This window comes from Pogona vitticeps, chromosome 2 (assembly GCF_051106095.1).
Source record: "Pogona vitticeps strain Pit_001003342236 chromosome 2, PviZW2.1, whole genome shotgun sequence".
Classification (NCBI taxonomy): Eukaryota; Metazoa; Chordata; class Lepidosauria; order Squamata; family Agamidae; genus Pogona; species Pogona vitticeps.
This window is the reverse complement of record NC_135784.1, coordinates 304,126,028-304,145,432: the sequence shown is the minus strand read 5'-3', so window position 1 is coordinate 304,145,432 and position 19,405 is coordinate 304,126,028. Positions and strand designations below refer to the sequence as shown.

General features: G+C 44.6%; 1 protein-coding gene across 2 annotated transcripts; it reads left to right on the top strand.

Moving 5' to 3' along the window:
* The first annotated feature begins 1,021 nt into the window (after positions 1-1,021).
* On the top strand, positions 1,022-18,392 carry HAUS1 (HAUS augmin like complex subunit 1). Of its 2 annotated transcripts, XM_020806554.3 has the most exons (9): positions 1,022-1,158; positions 3,193-3,367; positions 5,689-5,824; positions 7,528-7,662; positions 9,480-9,603; positions 11,491-11,556; positions 14,269-14,340; positions 15,810-15,857; positions 18,160-18,392. In XM_020806554.3, the coding sequence occupies exons 1-9, from the start codon at positions 1,138-1,140 to the stop codon at positions 18,241-18,243; spliced, it is 861 nt and encodes a 286-aa protein (XP_020662213.2). In that variant the 5' UTR covers positions 1,022-1,137; the 3' UTR covers positions 18,244-18,392. The 2 variants fall into 2 exon arrangements, with proteins under 2 accessions (XP_020662213.2, XP_072849078.1); XM_072992977.2 differs by lacking the exon at positions 7,528-7,662.
* Positions 18,393-19,405: the final 1,013 nt, after the last annotated feature.

The following is a 19,405-nucleotide window of genomic DNA, read 5'->3' as shown; positions in this document are numbered from 1 at the left end:
AAGGGGAAGCCGCTTGTTCTTGTTATCAAGGCGCTTGTTTCTAGCCGTAGGAACCGGTGACCCTCCAAAAAGAGCCCTCTTACAAATAGCTCTTGTCAGGTCTTGGAAAGTCAAGGCCGTGGGTTCGAGTGAATCCATCTCATGTTCTCTTTTCCTCGCTACCTTGCTACTTTCAACTCTTCCTATCCTTATTAACTTTTTTTCCCATCGTCATCTTGTTTTCTAACGAGAAGCCCAAAGAGCCATGGCCTGCCTCAGTTCAACCATTTGAGCTGGGTCTGATATTTATCTGGTGGTCCTCCAAGAACACAACAGGTCCTATGAATGGATCTCCCCTCTCCTTCCCTCCCCCCCAACCCGGTCAGCTGTATGTATATTCATTCCAGATAATACTCCTTGGGTCTAAGAAAGTGATTCGTAGGCCACGAAAGCCGACTATAGTAACACTGCTAACTCTTTCAGACGCTCCAGGACTTTCTGAGTTACCAGCGGGTATCCAGACCTTGCAAGATAGTGGCTCCAAGCGACCGGGAGGCTTGAATTTCTCCACTGTAGATAAATCTCGAATATTTAGTTATTTTTTTTAATTATACTTACTAAATGATATTATTCTTTATATGTGAGACAAGAGAGTGAAAGGAGGGTGCTTCGCCCGCCCGCCTGGATGACAGGATGCTCTGTGTGAGTGGCCCTGGCGCCACCTGCGATTCCTCTTGGGGTTTGTTATGGGAGGACAAAACCGGTATCATCTCGAGCTTTTCTCCGGGTCCCTTCCCCCGCCGGGGCTCCCTGCTGCAGATGGCGGGTAGGTCAGACTCGAGGACCTCGAGGGACCCCTCTCTCTCTGATTCCTTTCAGGAGTATCCCGTGGGGTTCCAAGGCAGGGCAAATTTTCCCCCCACACACACACACTATCCCCCTGCCTTCCCGAAGCAAACCCTGCCCTTGGGAGTCTCCTCCTCCTCCTTCCAGGGAGCGGAGGCTTTGACTCCTTGTGGAAGAAAGGACACCCCCTCCCCAGGACTACCCCTCCCAGGACCCCTTGCGCCGCCGTGACGCCATCGGCCCGCGCCCGAGGCGAGGACGGAGGAAGGGAGCGGGAAGTTTGCAAGAGAACAGCCCAGGACGGTCGCCGGGATGGAGGAGAAGCTGAACAAGGTGAGGCCGGTCGGAAGCCCTTCCTCGGCTCGTGCCGGCTGCTCTCGGCTAGAAAAAAGGGCTGGGTTTTTTTCTTTCTTCCTTTCTAATTTTTCCCGCTCCTCACTTTTCTTGTTCCCTCTTATTCCGTTTCCAAAGATAACCGTTGCATGGTTTCCCCCGAAAAACCTTTTCCCCCCACCCCCACCCCATCAGTAGCTTCAACCTGCCCCGAAGGTTACTGTGCTGGCGTTTTGCTTGCAAGAATAAGGACAGCCACAGCTTTGGTCAAGATCAGGGGTACAATAATAACAACAACAATAAAAGTACGTAATAAAGTTTTGGGATAGGATGATGATGATAAAGATGATAAAAGCAACAACAACAAGTGCTGGGGAATAATAATAATGATAATGATAATGATAATGATAGTAGTAGTAGTAGTAGTAGTAGTACTTGTGGGTTTTTCGGGCTCTTTGGCCGTGTTCTGAAGGTTGTTCTTCCTAACGTTTTGCCAGTCTCTGTGGCTGGCATCTTCAGAGGACAGGAGTAGCACTCTGTGATCTGGTTATTATTATAACAACAACAGCAACAACAATAATAAAGAGTAACAACAAGAACATCATCATCATCTTGGAACTGCCACAGCTGGAAGGGATCCTCTGGATCATCCAGTCCAGCCCCTCTCAAGGAAGCCCAGTGGGGAATCGAACTCCCAACCTCTGGCTCCGCAGCCTGTATTATCAGGAGATAGTATAGTATCTATTGCTTGCCCCCAGGGAAGGCCCTTAGCCGTTTAACGAGGCAGGCCCCTCTCTCTCCCCCCCCCCCCCCCGCAGCAGCTGAAAACATTTTTATTCCAACTAGCTTTCGGTCTTTCATTTTAATGTTTGTGCATGAGTCCGGTCTCTGGGTGTCTGTGAATTTCGTTGTATGGGTATACTGTGTATATACTTACAATGACAATAAATTATTATTATTATTATTATTATTATTATTATTATTATTATTATTATTATTATATAGTGCAAGTTTTAACATAGCGTGTTGCTCTATGCTTGTTGCCGATATCTCCTTTTCAATGGGTTTTTATAGGTCTTCATTTGTTTTTAAGGTCATGATGTTTGTATTTCCATGTTTAAAAAATTGTAATTACTTTTTTGTGTTGTTTTAAGTCCTGCCACTTTTAATGATCAGTTCCACTACTGGAAGACAGTATAAAGGGGAATAAATAAAGGCAAAGCGGGGACATTTTTTTTAATGCCTAAAGTCCCAAGTCCCTGACCATCTAAAACTCTGAACAGCCACTACAGTATTGTGAAGTAAGTTAAACACCTCCATTATTTGTCTCTCTGCAAGGCTGCTTTGAATCGTAAGACAGTTTCTGGTTGCAATTAATATGAGCTTTGCTTTAATCATAATTTGGAAATTTTATTTTTTGGACTAATGTCCAAAAAAAACACCTAACATTTCCAAGCTCTGATTTTATTTACAACCACAAAGCATAACTAAATGTTGAAACGTGCAGTGCTATAGCATATCTACTTATTATTCTTCACTAATTGCACTAATCCTGATCCAGTAACTAAGAGAGATAAGAGGTGATTATGTGCTGCCTAATTGCCTATTTTGTAATGTGCCTAAGAAAATGACTGTCATTTACTATCCAAATTAATTAATTTTATTTGCACCCTAACTCTCTCAATGGAGGGATGTAAGGCAGCTTTCAAAAATGTCCTTTCTTATTTAAGTTGTCAGATTAATATGCCATTAAATATATAATCAAATCGTTAAAGAGTCTTTTCTGATTAAATCACATTTACAGCAGTCATGCATAGGTTAACAGGTAGACATTTCTGGGTCATACTGGTTATTCTGGAGCATATACAAAGGGTATGGGTTTTGTCACCTTTTTTACTCTTGTTCTGTTCAGAATCCCACAATGCAAATTGCTGTAGTTGTATTATTTGATTTGTGGGAGCATTCATAGCATGGGAGGCAGAAATAAGTTGGGAGAAGTGTCATTCATATTTCCCCCCCACACCTCTGTGACAGGTTGCGCCATGGCTGAAAAAAACCTTTGGGGATCAGCCCATCCCCCCATATGAAGTGGATCCCCGTACCGTTGATATTTTGTATGAGCTGGCAGAATGCAACGAATGCAGAGATGGAGACGCCAGCCTCTTAATCGAGGACATGAAACAGAAAGCAGCAGAGTATGGATCAGATGGTGAGACTGGATTCATGGAGTCATATATCCCCCCCCCCGCATGAACGGTCCAACCACTCATGCACGCGCACCCTGTCCCACCCATCTGTGAGTGCCACCTGCAAGCGCTCCCTGCCCATCAGCGTGTGCGCATGAGTGCACATTGCCTACCCACAAGTGTGCCCTGCCCACCCGTGAGCATGGGGGGGTGCCACCCTGTGCATGGACCCCCACAACCGGTCTGCGGTTTGGAAAAGGTTGAGGACCACTGCTGTAGAGAATCAGTTCCAAGTCTTGACTGGTGGATGCCAAGATGTATCAAAGGCCATGGTCCCTGCCTCCTTGGGTAGTTCTAGTAAATACTGTACATTGTGGAAATACATAGATCTGAGGTATTTAATGTTTTTTAAAAAGCAACAGCTAAATTAATCATTTCACACGCTAGCAAGGTTACTCTCAAAATCCTACAAGGTAGGCTTCAGCAGTATGTGGACCAAGAACTCCCAGAAGTAAAAGTTGGATTTTGAAGGGGAAGAGGAACTAGAGACCAAATTGCTAACATGTGCTGGATTATGGAGAAAGCCAAAGAGTTCCCGAAAAACATCTACAGTGGTGCCTCACTTAACGAGTGCACCATTTAACGATGAATCCGCATAGCGACGCGTTTTTTGCGATCGCTAATGGGATCGCATTGCGATATTTAGATAGGCTAAACATCGAATTGTGGCCATCAGTAAGCGTTTCGCTTACCGATCTTCGCATTGCGATGTTTAGAAAACAGCTGATCGGCAGTTCCAAAATGGCCGCCGGGTGCATAAAATGGCCGCCTGCAGCGTTTTCGTGCCCTGCCCATGCGTACCGGGCAGCGAAAATGGCGGCCAGATGGGGGAATCTGCTTACCGGTGAGTTTTTCCCCAATAGGAACGCATTAAACAGAGTTTAATGTGTTCCTATGGGTTCTCCCCCCCCCCCCGCATAGCGATGAATCCAGATAGCGATGTTAATCCTGGAACAGATTAACGTCGCTATGCGGGGCACCACTGTATTTCTGTTTCACTGACTACGCAGAAGCCTTTAACTGTGTGGACAACAGCAAACTATTGCAAGTTCTTAAAGAAACGGGAGTGCCTGACCACCTTATCTATCTCCTGAGAAATCTATATGTAGGACAGGAAGCAACAGTTAGAACTGGATATGGAACAACTGATTATTACAAAATTGGGAAAGGAGTGCGACAAGGCTGTATATTCCCCTCCTGCTTATTTAACATATGCAGAATACATCATGTGAAAGGCCGGACTGGAGGAATCCCAAGCTGGAATTAAGATGGTTGGAAGAAATATCAATAACCTCAGATATGCAGATGATACCACTCTGATGGCAGAAAGTGAGGAGGAATTAAAGAACCTCGTAATGAGTGTGAAAGAGGAGAGTCCAAAAAATGGTCTGAAGCTCAACATCAAAAAAGCTAAGATCACGGCCACAGGTCCCATCACCTCCTGGCAAATATAAGGGGAACATATGGAGGCCGTGACAGATTTTACCTTCTTGGGCTCCATGATCACTGCAGATGGTGACAGCAACCATGAAATTAAAAGACGCCTGCTTCTTGGGAGGAAAGTGATGACAAACCTTGACAGCATCTTAAAAAGCAGAAACATCACCTTGCCGACAAATGTCCGCATAGTCAAAGCTATGGTTTTTCCATTAGCGATGTATGGAAGTGAGAGCTGGACGATAAAGAAGGCTGCCCGCTGAAGAAATGATGCTTTTGAATTGTGGTGCTGGAGGAGACTCTTGAGAGTCCCCTAGACTGCAAGGAGAACAAACCTATCCATTTTAAAGGAAATCAACCCTGAGTGCTCACTGGAAGGACAGATCTTGAAGCTGAGACACCAATACTTTGGCCATCTCATGAGAAGAGAAGACTCCTTGGAAAAGCCCCCAATGTTGGGAAAGTTTGAAGGCAAGAGGAGAAGGGGACGACAGAGGAGAAAATGGTTGAACAGTGTCACTGACGCTACCAAGATGAATTTGACCAAACTCCAGGAGGCAGTGGAAGACAGGAGGGCCTGGCATGCTCTGGTCCACGGGGTCATGAAGAGTCGGACACAACTTAACGACTAAACAACAACAACAAAATGAATCAGCAGATACTGATCCAGCAGATTGGATCATCCTGCTGTAAATGCATTGAATTTTAAATCTAAGTAACAAAAGCAAGAAATACTTTCCCTTCCAAAAATCTTTCATCTGTTTTTTCACTTGTTACAATCATTTTTCATCCCTGATTTGCTTATTCACTGTTGTGATCAATGTGAGTTTTTTGGTCTATTTTGCAGGTAGTTATCTGCAGGATCTGTTGACGGAGAGCCTGAATCTTTCTTTTAGCAGCCTGTCCAAAGTGAGCGTCACCTATCTGAATAACTTGGTGGACACAGCCATTGCCCTCGAAACAAAAGACACTTCTCTGGCAAGGTAAAGGCCCTGCCTTCTGTTTTCCATCTTATTGAGTGCTCTAGTTTTAATTTTCTGCCCCTTGCCTTGGAAAAAATGTACACTTCTAGAGAATGTGACATACAGCAACTCTCAGCCATCCCAACTATGGCCAGTGATAAAGGATTGTGAGGAGATGCTGTCTCACCACTTCTAGGGATTCCTGCTTATTCCAGATTTGTGTAAAGCAGTGGTTCCCAACCTTTTCTAAGTCACAACCCGCTTTTAAATAGTCAAGTGTGAGGGTTTGATCTTGGGATTAACGGTCTCCACAATGAAATCATGAGTTGTCTTCAATTTCAAACTAGGAGTTAGGTTTATTGGGGTGTTCAACAAAAAGTCCTTGTCAAGTAGGTTATTCCGTGATTTCTCTCCCTTCACCAGCGGGTCAGATAGGGGTGCCCATTCTTCATTTTTAAACAGTTTAGAGTCCTCAACATTTCCCCAAGGTCCAGTCCAGAGGGGAGCCTCATTTTCCCTCAACAATTCATCGGCTCTCTCATCCAGGAGTGTGTGTGTGGGGGGTCTCATCCTCGTCTGACTGGTTGTCTGGGGTCTCTCTGGTCTTTTGAAAGGGGTTCCAGGGTCCTGAAGAAAACCCCTCTTCTTGGCCTCCACCACTCCCCATTCTCTTCTTTCTCTCTCCTCTCGTTCAACTCTTTCCTTTTCCTCTCGCAACCTCCTTCTCCACTCTCTTGCTTCCGATTCACCCCACTATGAAGGCCTTTGAGGGATCCCCCTCTTTCTACGATAGTCAGCGTCTTCTCTCAGCACCTGCACACGCTCCCATTTTCCGGAACATGGGTCTTGCACCCAAACCATCTCCCAACTCTCTGGGTATCGGATCTTCCTTCCATTTTATTTCCGTCGAACCCGCCTCAATCTCCATCCTCCTGGTCCTTTGTATTCCCACCAATTCTGCCAAGGTTTGAACAGCTGCTTCTTTTTTACTGGGTTTGAGGAAGCAGGGGGCCTTGCACCCCAATTTACTGTAAACTCGCTCCCCTCTGCCAGGAGTAGAAACTGGATGTTTGCAGAACAGAAATAGACTTTTGCAACCTCTGGGCTGCACTTCCCCAACCCTTGCTTCAAGCAAGAGAATGTTTTGGGAAAGAGCCTTACAGATATTTGAAGACAGTTGCATTATCTCTTCTTCTTACTCTTCTTTCCTCTAGCTGAATGCACCTAGCTCTTTTAACCTTTCCCCATAGGGCTTAGTTTCCACTTCCTGTTCTTGATCAGCCTGTTCTTTTGGACACACTTAAGACCTTAAAATGCGGCACCCCAAATCATTCACCGAATACACCAAGATAAAAAGTCACAGGATTGTGCTGTTGAGTGTAAACTGCTTTGCCTTCTCCAGAATGCCTTTCCCAATTTTTTCTCTAAAAGGAGATCCTGGCAAAAGATCTCTGTTTTGCAGTAATTAAGAAGTTGCTCTACGTATGTGAATTCTGGGAAGTACGCACAAACCTATCTTAGATGTTCACATGGAGGAACTCATTCAAGGCTCTTGATATCTATCCGTGCGAAGGGGCCAAGGTTTTTTTTTTGCCATTTCTTTCCTTAGATACCTCGCGGACCAATAAGTCAATTTCCCTCTCTGCCCTCTAGTCAAAAACCTGCTGCCTCCTTTTGTTCTTTTTCTTTTCTAAAGCCTGATTGGTATGATTTGTTCTGTCCAGCTTCATTCCAGCCATCAACGACTTGACTTCGGATCTCTGTGCCACTGAGTCGAAAAACAGAGACATGGAGCTTGAGCTGAGCAACTTGAGAAGAAAGCTCACCTCCGCCCTGGTGCTGGAGAAACGCCTTCAGGAGTGAGTGCTGGATGCAGAAGCTGCCGGGGCGGGTTTCTTTTGTCTTCTGACTTCTCTGCCCCCGTGGGCCTGTTGTTGAGATGGGAAAGCGTTCATGAAACGCAGCAGTCTGAAGTGGCACGGTCTCTCTTGTTAGCAGAACTCCTGCACGCAAGGCAAAGTGATGCATTCTTATATGGCATTTTCTGCATTTACAACTTGCATGTTTCTGCATGATTGGTTACGGAGGGGAGGAGTATTTCTTGCTGTTCTAAAAAGCCTTCCAGGGGGTTCCTGCGACTGCTCCAATGTGAGAATGGGGACCCCATGGAATACCAGTGGGAGAGACTCTGGTCTGTCATGTCCTCGGGGCCCAATCCTGCCCAGATTGTTAGCAACGTAGGCCTACAGCCCACGGGTTGCACTGGCTTCTGCCAGTCTGTAGGGGACGGAAGCTGCAGCAGATGCAAAATGTGGAGGCCAGGTTTATATTGGAAGTACAGAGATATGATCACAGCTCCCTGATTCTGGCCTCCCTGCATTGGCTTCCTGTTTGCTTCCGTGCCATATTCGAAGTGCTGGTATTAACCTATAAATCCCTTAATGGTTTGGGACTGCGCTACCTGACAAGGTGTCTCTCCCTAAGGTTGTCCAGCCAGGTTTTGCATTTGAAGGTGGCCACCCCTAGAGAGGCCTGGAAAGTTACCACCAAGAACCAGGCCTTCTTAGTAATGGCTATGAAATGCATTACCTTTGGATATATGCCAGGCTCCCCCCCCCCCTTTTCTGGCCTTTAGGAGATGGGTACAAACCATATTGTTTGAAGAGAGGCCTTCAGAAACATCTTACCCCTATGACTTCCTTGTGGATCCATGGATTGGATTTTGATCCTGATTAGTCATCTAGGTTTATTTTATATTTTGCATTATTGCTGCTTTGGTCTGGATCTCATTATTTATGTGTGTCTGAGCTGAGGTGAGCAGTTGTGTTTTTAACTGCTGCTAAAAGGGTAGGTCTGGACACCAGATGGGTGGGGTATAAATGGAATGAATGAATTAAAGGGAGGGAGGGAGGGAGAGAGGGAGGAGAAAGCTTCCAAAATGTAATTACAGTGATGGCGTCACTCCTACTATGTATGTATGTATGTATGTATGTATGCATGCATGCATTCATTCATTCATTCATTCATTCATTCATTCATTCTACTTCTATCCCGCCTATCTGGTCTTACGACCACTCTAGGCGGCTAATATTTCTGACTTTATGTTGCATGAAGGTCCCACTTTTTCTCTAATGTATTTAAGGAGGCATATATAACTCTTGTTTATTCCGTCCTATCCTTCCAACATCCTAAGTAAGGTTGTGACTCGCTCAAGGTCACCCCAAGAGTCTCAAAGCCGAGTGGGTTTTTTGAAGCCAGATGTTCTGAGTCCGAAATCCAGCTTTCTGACCACTAGGCCCACCCACCTCATGCTGAGAGTACTTCAGAGAGGTTTGCAAGCCCCATCCTCATGGCAGTCAAAAGGTTTGGGCAAGAAGTGGCTGGATTCTTTTTTTTTCTTTTTTTTCCCCAAAAGGAGAGTTTTTCTTATTCCAGAAGCATGGACATTGCTTAGAGTCTGGAGTTTCAAAGGCCAGGGTATGGAAGATTTCTTGATTCCAGATCCTGTAGCCCAGTGATCTTGTCCTTTTCCCGCTTTTACACGAAGTTCTCGCCTTGTCCTTGGAAAGGCAGCCTACCATTGGGCTGTACGTAGCTTGATCTCTGCCCTCACTGATGTGGCGTACGTTTGCCGAGACATTTGCTATTACTGAAAAAAAAGAACTTCTTATTTTAGTGATCTTGTGAAAACGGAAGAACTCCTGGTAATGGAAAAAGCGAAAGCTGATAGCCGAACCCAGAACATGAAGTTCTTAAAGGACAAATCGGAGGATATCAAGTTCAGGATCAAGGCGGCCGAGGTGAGCTGTAGAAGCTTTCTGCTAGGGTTACCAAAGTGCTGCCTGATGATTAAAATCGAGACCTTTGCGTCGCTGACTTTTCCTGCTGCCTTACGGAGCAGTATCAACACGTTTGCTGCTTCACTGACTGGCAGAATGAAAATTAGCCATGTCTGAGAGGTTAGGCTGGGCCTTTTCACCTTGGTTTGGTGACCGAAACTGTAGAGCAGGGTGGTGAACGTTCGAATAACGACCCCCAGCATCCCATTCCATGTTGAAGGAGGCTGATGTGGGTTGTAAGGCAAACCAGAGAGATCTCCATTCTTTGTGTAGGTTCCCCCCCCCCAATACTCAAGATACTTGACCTTGGTGAGCCTTCTCAACGCCTCTCACGTACCTATGTGCCTCTGAACTGTAGATAATTTGCAAATAAGGGACACAGCTTCCAAAGCTGTTCTGCTGCTTCTTAGTACTACGTGTGTTGTTCTGTTCCATCTACAGGTGGTTGGAAGCCTGGGGAGAACACCATGGATCTGCTGGTGTTTTATGCCCTCCAGCCAGGTTAGATTGGATTTAAATCAGCTTGATTTAAATCATGATTTTAATCCCTAGTCAGTAAGCATTTTTAATAAAAACATGTAATTTAAATGTAAAAAAAATCAATTTAAATTAAAAAAAATCAATTTTTAATTAAAAAAATAAAATGCTTACTGACTAGGGATTAAATCATGATTGAAATCAATTAAAATCAAATCCACCCTGGCTGCAGCACACATCAGGCATCACCAGCATAGACAGTAGCGAAGGCTGATGGGAAGTTGGAGACCAAAGACGTCTGGAATTGCCCACTCGTGTTGCAACTGGGAGGAGACATTCATATATGGCCAACTACAAACTTTGTTAGAACATGACAAATTCTAGTGCTATGTTGTCCTACCAGAATAGCTCCTGAGAAACTATTCTGTGAAAGAGCAAAGGCAATGCCTGTTTTTTCCCCTCTATATGAGAAGCCCCACAGCTCTGTAGTGGACCAAATGCTTCTGCCTTTAGAAGGTACAGTGGTGCCTCGCTTAGCGATGTTAATCGGTGCAGCAAAAATTGATGCTAAGCGATTTTAAAAAGCCCATAGAAACGCATTAAAACGCGTTAAATGCGTCCCTGTGGGCTTAAAAACTAACCTTATGCGAAAATCCTCCATTGCGGCGGCCATTTTCAGTGCCTCTAAAGCGAGGCAAAACAGCGGGTGGCCTTTTTGTTTACCCGGCGGCCATTTTGGAACCGCCGATCAGCTGGCTGAAAATGGGGGCTTTGAGATGATCGCTTCCCTGCGATCATCGCAAAGCGAAATTTCCCCATAGGAGCCATTGCAAAGCAATCGCTCTTGCGATGGCAAAAAGTCCATCGCGAAGCGATTTCATCGCTATACGGAGCTATTGTTATGCGAGGCAACACTGTACTAGGTCCAGTCCTCAGCATCTTCAGTGAGGGGGATCTCGGGAAACAGCAGGCATTGGAAATATGAGAGCCTGCAAGTCAGTGTGGATAGTAGTGGACTAGAAAAGTCAGTTGTTAGCTTGGAAAAAAAATATTTAATGGACAACACAGCTCACAGAATCGCAATGACTATGATGGAGTCATAGTCCAAAAAAAAAAAAAGAGCAACTTTTTCCTATCTCGGCCTGTCGTTTTCTCTGGCTTTAAGGCAGCTTCATATGCCCATGAAGCACACTGGGATTCCTTGCATTTTATTTTTTTAGATGAGAAATGCAACCATGGTTTTTTGTATTTCTTCATCACTCTCCTCTACATAATCCTGTCATGTTTGCTGTCTGGTTTTTGAGGCTGAAGAGCCATCTCTGTTTTCTCCTGTCTCCGCCTGCCCTTCCCCCTGCTTTCCCTTCTCTGCAGGAGCAGCTTTCCGCAAGTGGGCTGGATGCTTCCCTGACTCACGAGTCTCTAGTGAAGCTTTCGGAGGTGGGCGTTCTGCCATGGATATTCATGCTGTTCTGAGATGACACACACGGGTTGGCATTTCACCTGGTGCGACTGGGAGGAAATGACATTTTCCCCAGATGGTACTTGGGTGTGGATTTGCTGCAGATGGTCAGATCCAAAAGCCTCTCTAATGAGCATTTCAGAAGATACTGAGAGACACAGACTGCCTCTCACAGGGCTTGATTGGAATACTGTGGGCAAGGAAGGGGAGAGATTGGCACAGAAACTGGGGAAAAAAAGCAGAACAAAGAGCAGTAATGTGAAAAAGAAAGTAGACTCTCTTTCAATTCTCTGGTTTTACATATGAGGACATAATAACAACTAACTGGTCCTTAGCAGGTCTGAAAATTAGGTACTGTATATATAACCTCAGGTGAACAACGACACAGGATAGATTACACCATGTCATGATTTATTTTGCAAAAATAAAGCCAAAGTGGAGAAGCCATGTGTTAAAAACTAAGTACAGCTTATGATTCTATAGCTCATACGTGGAGCCACCTTTAGCAGTAATAAGTTGAAGTATGACTTTATCCTAAGGGACGTGGTGGCGCTGCGGGTTAAACCGCAGAAGCCTCTGTGCTGCAGGGTCGGAAGACCAGCCGTCGTAAGATCAAATCCACACGATGGAGTGAGCGCCCGTCACTTGTCCCAGCTCCTGCCAACCTAGCAGTTCGAAAGCATGTAAATGCAAATAGATGAATAGGTACCACCACAGTGGGAAGGTCACAGCGTTCCGTGTCTAGTCGCACTGGCCACGTGACCACGGAAACTATTCAGACAAACGCTGGCTCTACGGCTTGGAGACGGGGATGAGCACCGCGCCCTAGAGTCAGACACGACTGGACTAAATGTCAAGGGGAACCTTTACCTTACCTTATAAGTTTATCAGTCTCATTTTGTTGTGGAGGAATTTTGGCCCACTCTTCTTTACAATGTCGCTTCAGTTTATGGAGGTTTGCCGGCATTTGTTTGTGCTACAGCATTTCAGTCAGTTTGAGGTTTGGACTTAGACTGGGCCATTGCAACACCTTGATTCTTTTCTAGCCATTCTGTTCTAGATTTGCTGGTGTACTTGGGATCATCGTCCTGTTGCATGACCCAATTTCAGCCAAGCTTTACCTGTCTGACAGATGGCCTCACATTTGACTCTAGAATACTTCAGTGTACAGAGGAGTTCATGGTTGACTCAATGATTGCAAGGTGCCCCAGGTCCTATGGCTGTAAAATAAGCCCAAATCATCACCACTCCACATTGTTCCAGAAGTCTTGTGGTTTGTCCAAATGCAATTTTGCAAACCTAAGCTGTGCTGCCATGTTCTTTTTAGAGAGAAGAGACTTTCTCCTGGCAACCCTTTGAAACAGACCATACTTGTTTAGTTTTTTTCCAAGTGTACTGTCATGAACTTGCATACTGAGGTCTGTAGAGATGTAACTCCTGGGTTGTTGTTTGTTTTTGCAACTTCTCTTTTGCAATTCTGCAGTCTGACCTTGGGGTGAATTTGCTTGGACATCCACTCCTGGGAAGATCAGGAACTGTCTTAAATGTTTTCCACTTGTGAATAATCTTCCTCGGTGTAGAACGATGGACTTTAAATTGTTTGGAAATGGCCTTAAAAACCCTTCCCAGATTGATGGGCAGCAACAATTGCTTCTCTACGATCATTGCTGATGTGCTTCCTCTTTGGCATTGTGTCAGCACACACCTGAATGCTCCAGACCAGCAAATTGCTAAAACTCTGGCATTTGGTTAGCAGCTCCTGGCTGATACTTAGCCTCTTAACTCCAAGGGAAGCAATAGGAATACTATATGCTTAGTTTTTCACACAAGACTTCTCCATTTTGGCTTTTGTTGTTGTTAAAGACATCATAACTGGGTGTAATATCTCATGTGTTGTTGTTCATCTGTGGTTTTATATACAGTACCTAATTTTCAGACCTGCTAAGGACCAGATGATTTTTATTATGTCCTGATATATAAAACCATAGAATTCAAAGAGGGTGTACTTTCTTTTTTACATGACTGTACACCTGCTTGTGTCTCAATGGTGTAGTAGTGTGGGACTCACCCCTAAGCCAATCAAACACAGAGATATGTGCATATCTTCTAAGAAGTGGTCATATAGGCCAGATGGGCGGGATATAAATCAAATAAATAAATAAAATAACATAAAGTGACTCCCATTGACTTCATCAAGAATTTACTTACATATTAGAAAGGGAGTGTAGGATTGTGGACTGAGGAGTGGCGTTCTACCAATCCAGAGCCCTAACCAGCCTGGAGCAGTGGCTTTGTAGTCTCCTTCAGACCTGAAAGCATCAAAGGGGGAGGGGGAGAAACGATTCTTCTCACCTGCCCCGGTGACTTACTCTGCTAAGACCTCTAGAGCAGCCTTGATTAGGGGAACGTGAGCGGTAGGAGAATGCTGGCAAAATTTAGGTAGGTATTTTACCATTTTGTATTTACTTTTACTTATACTGAGTCACTAGCTGAGACCCGGATGTTCCCATCATTCCTTCCTAAATATGGGAATGAAATGCATAGCAAATATTTGTAAATTGCTCTGTATGCCTCATATGGAAGACAGCCACCTAGATTGTACCTAAAACTACTTCTGTAGTATCTTTGTTTTTCTGATCAGAGGACTCTAAACTGAATATTACACATGACTTACTGCATTCTCTCTACAGAAACTGGCTGAAATAAAGAAGCAGGCTGTACCTTTGAAGAAGAAACTGGAATCTTACCTGGATCTTACACCTGTAATTTTCTTCCTTCCTCATCCCTTCTGTGTCATATCATGCTGCAACTTCTTGATGGGCTGAAGAAAGATCTACTGGGATGGAAAGGAAGAGAAGGGAAGACCACTGGGGTGGGGGAGTGTGGGAATATTCAAACAGGGAACGGAGTGGTAAGGCAGTGAGTTTTAAGAAAGTGTCCCTTTTCCCCATCTGATTATTGTTCTCTGTGCCTTTTCCCCCTCTGATTATTGTGGTTTCCTTTTTTTTTTTTTTTTAGTGAAATGTTGTTATGATTTTAAATTGTATTAGATCTGATGTGTTGTTACCCGCTCAGAGTAGTCGGTACGACTAGATTGGCGGGCTATACAGTGGTGCCTCACTTAACGACGTTAATTCGTTCCAGCGAAAACGTTGTAAAGTGAAATTAAAAAACCCATTGAAACGCATTGAAAACCATTCAATGGGTTCCAATGGACTAAAAACCCAACGTCCAGCGAAGACCCTCCATACGGCAGCCATTTTCGGTACCTGTATAGCGAGGAATCCATCCCTAAGCACAGCGGGGAGCCATTTTAAGCACCCGACGGCCATTCTGAAAACCCAACGATCAGATGTTTTGATTGTCGTTAAGCGAAGAATCAGTTCCCGAAGCAGGGAACCGATCACCAGGAAGCGAAAAAACCCTATTTAAAACATTGTTTTGCGATCGCAATTGCGATTGCAAAAAGATCGTCATGAAGCGGATTCGTCGTAATGCGGGGTAATTGTTAAGCGGGGCACAACTGTAAATGTAACAAATAAATAATAAACTAGGAATGGCATAAGGCTTTAATGAAGCATGGCATCTCTGGTGCATGTGAGAGCACAAGAAAGGTGTGGTGTGGAAGAGGGTTGCTTCTGAGGAGGGAGAAGCGGTGTGGGCTTTGCTTCTGAAAACTTGTTTTATGTTTGCACAGTGACATCAGAGTACTGTTGGGGGAGATCCATGCTTCAAGGAGCTTATGATTTTATTTTATTTATATCTTTTCTATGCCTCTTCTCTCCCCCCAAAGAGTTGGGGGAGGTGAAGGTGGGGCAAACAAGCAAGGTGGGGAATATGCATGTTGTCCATCTGTGTGTCCTTGAGCTGCCATCCGATCGGGGAAGGAGGACCGAGGGTTTGCCAAAGGCTTTATGGAGCAAACTGGTTTTGAGGAAAGATTTGGAGAGAGAGGAGGATGTGGCAGCAGTGGGACTTTTCAGACACACAAGGAGAAAAGGCAGAGTCATTTGAGGGAGCAGAAAATCTTTAGATGACTGCCAAATACAGCTGTGCTTCTTCCAAACCTATGTTCCAAATCTCCTGTGATGGATTTCATAGAAAGACTTTTGAAGGATGTTGCAGTGTGGGCTCAACCGATGAGTTCCCACATGTGTTGATGACAGAGATGTCTGCAGGCATTCAGGAGGTTTGGACAAAGCTTCATTTTGCCTCTGTGTCTCTTTTTCAGAGCCCTTCCCTTGCTCGAGTGAAGATTGAAGAAGCAAAGAGAGAACTGGTGTGTATTTTTGTTTGCAGTAATAAGTTATCTTAATTATACTGGTGAACAGGCATCTCTGTAGGCCCTCTTTTTCCTACATCATTTTGTGTAGGGAGCAGAGGTACTCCTCTGTGTGGTGCAAACAGCTTTCACCCGAAAGTCAACGCGAGATATTGTCACTTGAATATTAAAATCGCACCTTTTGCTCGTTTTCTCTTCTCAGTTCTTTGCAGCTCTCTAAAGCCAGGAAAAGTTCAAGGAAATATGTGTAGCCTGAAATTTTCTACCACTCCTCTCCTTCACTTCCCACCCTATCCATCCCCTGTACTGGCTTTAGAATATGACAGTGGTGTAGATCAGTTGTTCTTAACCTTGGGTAACCCAGGTGTTCTTGGACTGCAGATCCCAGAAGCCACAGCCAGCATAGCTGGTGGTGAAGGCTTCTGGGAATTGCAGTCCAAGAACACTTGGGTAACCCAAAGTTAAGAACCACTGGTGTAAATGGCCAGGACCTGGGTCTAGACAGTTTGCATTGCTCAAGGAGATGGGAGGAGATGTGCTGAAGTGGCCACGGGAACATGCCCTTCTTGTGCCAATAACATTTGCACTAGCAAAAAATGTACCGTATTTTTCCATGTATAAGACGACCCGATGTATAAAAAGACCCCCACTTTTCCAACCCCAAATAAGAAAAGTGGGGGTCATCTACTTTGTTCCTTCTTCGACACAAGGGAACTGAGTCATCCCACCCACCCACCCACCCAAAAATTCTACAATTGTAAATTTCAGGCATGGGCTGTGTGGGATAGAGGTTGTCCACCCAATGGGAATAACACAAACATCAGTCTTATGTGATCCCACACCTTAGAACCTGCCCAATTAATGGCATGGGGGTGGGACAAGTCTCGAGGTGCCCCATAAAGGCAAAGATTTGCTGCATTCCTAGCTTGTCCCACCCCCATGCTATCAACTCAGCAGGTTCTAAGGTGTGAGATTGCATAAAACTGAAGTTTGGGTCATTCTCATCCCCGAACTTGGGCAGGACAGCCTCTGTCCCACACAGCCCATGCCTGAAATTTGCAATTTTATTTTTTTGGGGTGGGTGAGATTAATCAGTCCCCTTGCATCGACGCAGAGGGCAATTTTGCTGTTTTCAGCACTCCTCAAATTTTTAAAAATTGTATTTTTAAAACAGTCACTATGGTTTCAGTAGAATAAAAAACAAACAACTGTTGTAAAGAATTCTTGGGGGGGAAACATGGTGTGCTCCCCCCCTCCAGGTCCAAGAATGGGTGTATGTAACCCTGGGACTTCTTATGATTATCCTCCCTTGTCAAGAAAAGCTTGAGGAAGGCATCTATGTTGGAAAAGTTCGTCAGAGAAGAAGTGTTCTATACCAGTGGTTCCCTGTACAGTGGTGCCTCGCTTGATGACGTTAATTCGTTCCAGCGAAATCGCTGTAGAGCAAAATCGTCGTCAAACGAAATTTTAAAAACCATTGAAACGCATTGAAAACCGTTCAATGCGTTCCAATGGGCTGAATACCTGCTTGTCCAGCGAAGATCCTCCATACGGCGGCCATTTTTGGTGCCTGTAAAGCGAGGAATCCATCCTAGAAAACAGCAGGGGGCCATTTTCTTCAGCCGGCGGCCATTTTGAAACATAAAGCAAAAATCGGTTCCCGAAGCAGGGAACCGATCATCGCACAGCGAAAAAACTCCATTTAAAACATTGTTTTGCGATCTCAAAAGTGTCAATGTAAAGCGGATTTGTCATAGAGCGGGGTAATCGTCCAGCCGGGCACGACTGTACTGGCCAGGGTTTCTGAGTGTGGCAATTGAAGAATACCTGAGTTACCCCAGGCTGGGAACTGCTGCTCTATCCAATTCAAACTACAGTGTGTTTGAGTACAGATACAGGATATGATGAGAGGAACCCGTCAGTGTCTGGCTGGCTGGGTATGATGCGCATGGAACTGTCCTCACTCGGGGCCTGAAACTGGGAAATACCGTAGGTTTCTTCTGCTTATTTGACCCCTGCAATGCAATATCTAGGCTGGAATTTCTGGGAAAGTTTTGAAGAAGCTCAAGGGAGCCCCGGTGTTGTCTTGGATAGCTTTTTTCCGATTTTGGTAAATGTCGCTTCCCCCAAAGGTACGAGAAGGGGGTTACATGCAGGCTCTAGCAAATGTTAAAAAGGTAAAGAGAATGTTTTGTGGGTTTCAACGGGTAGTGGGTGCCATCTCTCTGTTCCATATGGTGACTCTTCCTCTATCCCAAGCACCAAATAAAGTCACTTATTTTTCTCTTACTCCTTCTAGGAAGCACTTGAAGCAGAGTTTTCAACAAAGGTGGATATGACAGCACGGTCGGTAGTATTACCTACCAAACGACCGTTTACTTAACAAGCTTGGGGTAGAAAGAAAGGGATGGCTATGTGCATGTTGATTTTTCTGTATTGTCCTCACATTATATCGTGTTTTCTTCCTTTGCTTTCACTTCTCCAACAAATGCAATTGTTATTAAAATAAATTGTACACGTTTTTGTTTTGTATATAGTGGCTTCTTCTTTTCGTGACACTGATTTTGCTTGTTTTTTTCTCAATCAAGAATATTTACAAAAATATTGTTGCAACATCACTTGACAGTTGTCCTCAAGGCAATGCTGTACAGTACTTATTTATTTTATTTAGATAGACAAAAACATCAATCACTCATAATTTGATCAACTTTAGGAGAACTCTAAATTTTTATAGCCCAAAATACCATTTAAGAACATTAAAGGTGGTCTTTAGCCAACCTATTCCTGGCTCTTACTAGTAGTGAGAATTATTTTGCTCCAGCATTAGCACCCAGCACCCTTTGGTGACTTCCAGAGCAATGTTTTCCAACCTGGGGGTTGTGACCCCCCCAATGGGGGGCCACCAAGTGTTTTGGGGAGGCCACAAGTCACCTCCTATGTATTGTAAACCCTTAATATTTTCTTCCTTTCAGAGTGGGATATTAAAGTTAGCATGTCTTGGGCACATATGAGAAACAGGCCCTTTGGGGAGAAAGAAGCCTCTGCTTTCTGAGAAGGGGTGGCTTTACTCCATTAAAAATGCCTTTTTATGCAAACGTGATGGTGGTGGGGTGTTACGAGTCACTTCGCTTTTATAAAAGGGGGTCACCACTCAAAAAGGAGGGGAACCAACTCTTCTAGAGACTGTGCATCCTAGTCCTAAACTCTGTACCAGATCTCTCACTCGGTAGCCAGGAGCCCATCACTTCAACATCAGATCAAATCCCAAAGCATTAAAATGGCAAAAACTTTCATCAAATCTCTCAGGAGCTCTCTGGGCCTATTTGATCCACATGTCTCTTGATCCAGTGGTTCACAAACTTTTAAAGGAAGTTCGTGAACCACTGAACTTCCTTTAAATGTCAGGCTGACTTGGCACATCTAGGCTTGCTTGTTGAGTCTTCTGCATCCCAGACTCCTCGGCTCTGGTCGTTTCCTCTCTCTCTCTCGGTTTGCCTTTGGCCTCCTGACTCAATGGCTTGTTCCATCCCTTCTAGCTCCTAATT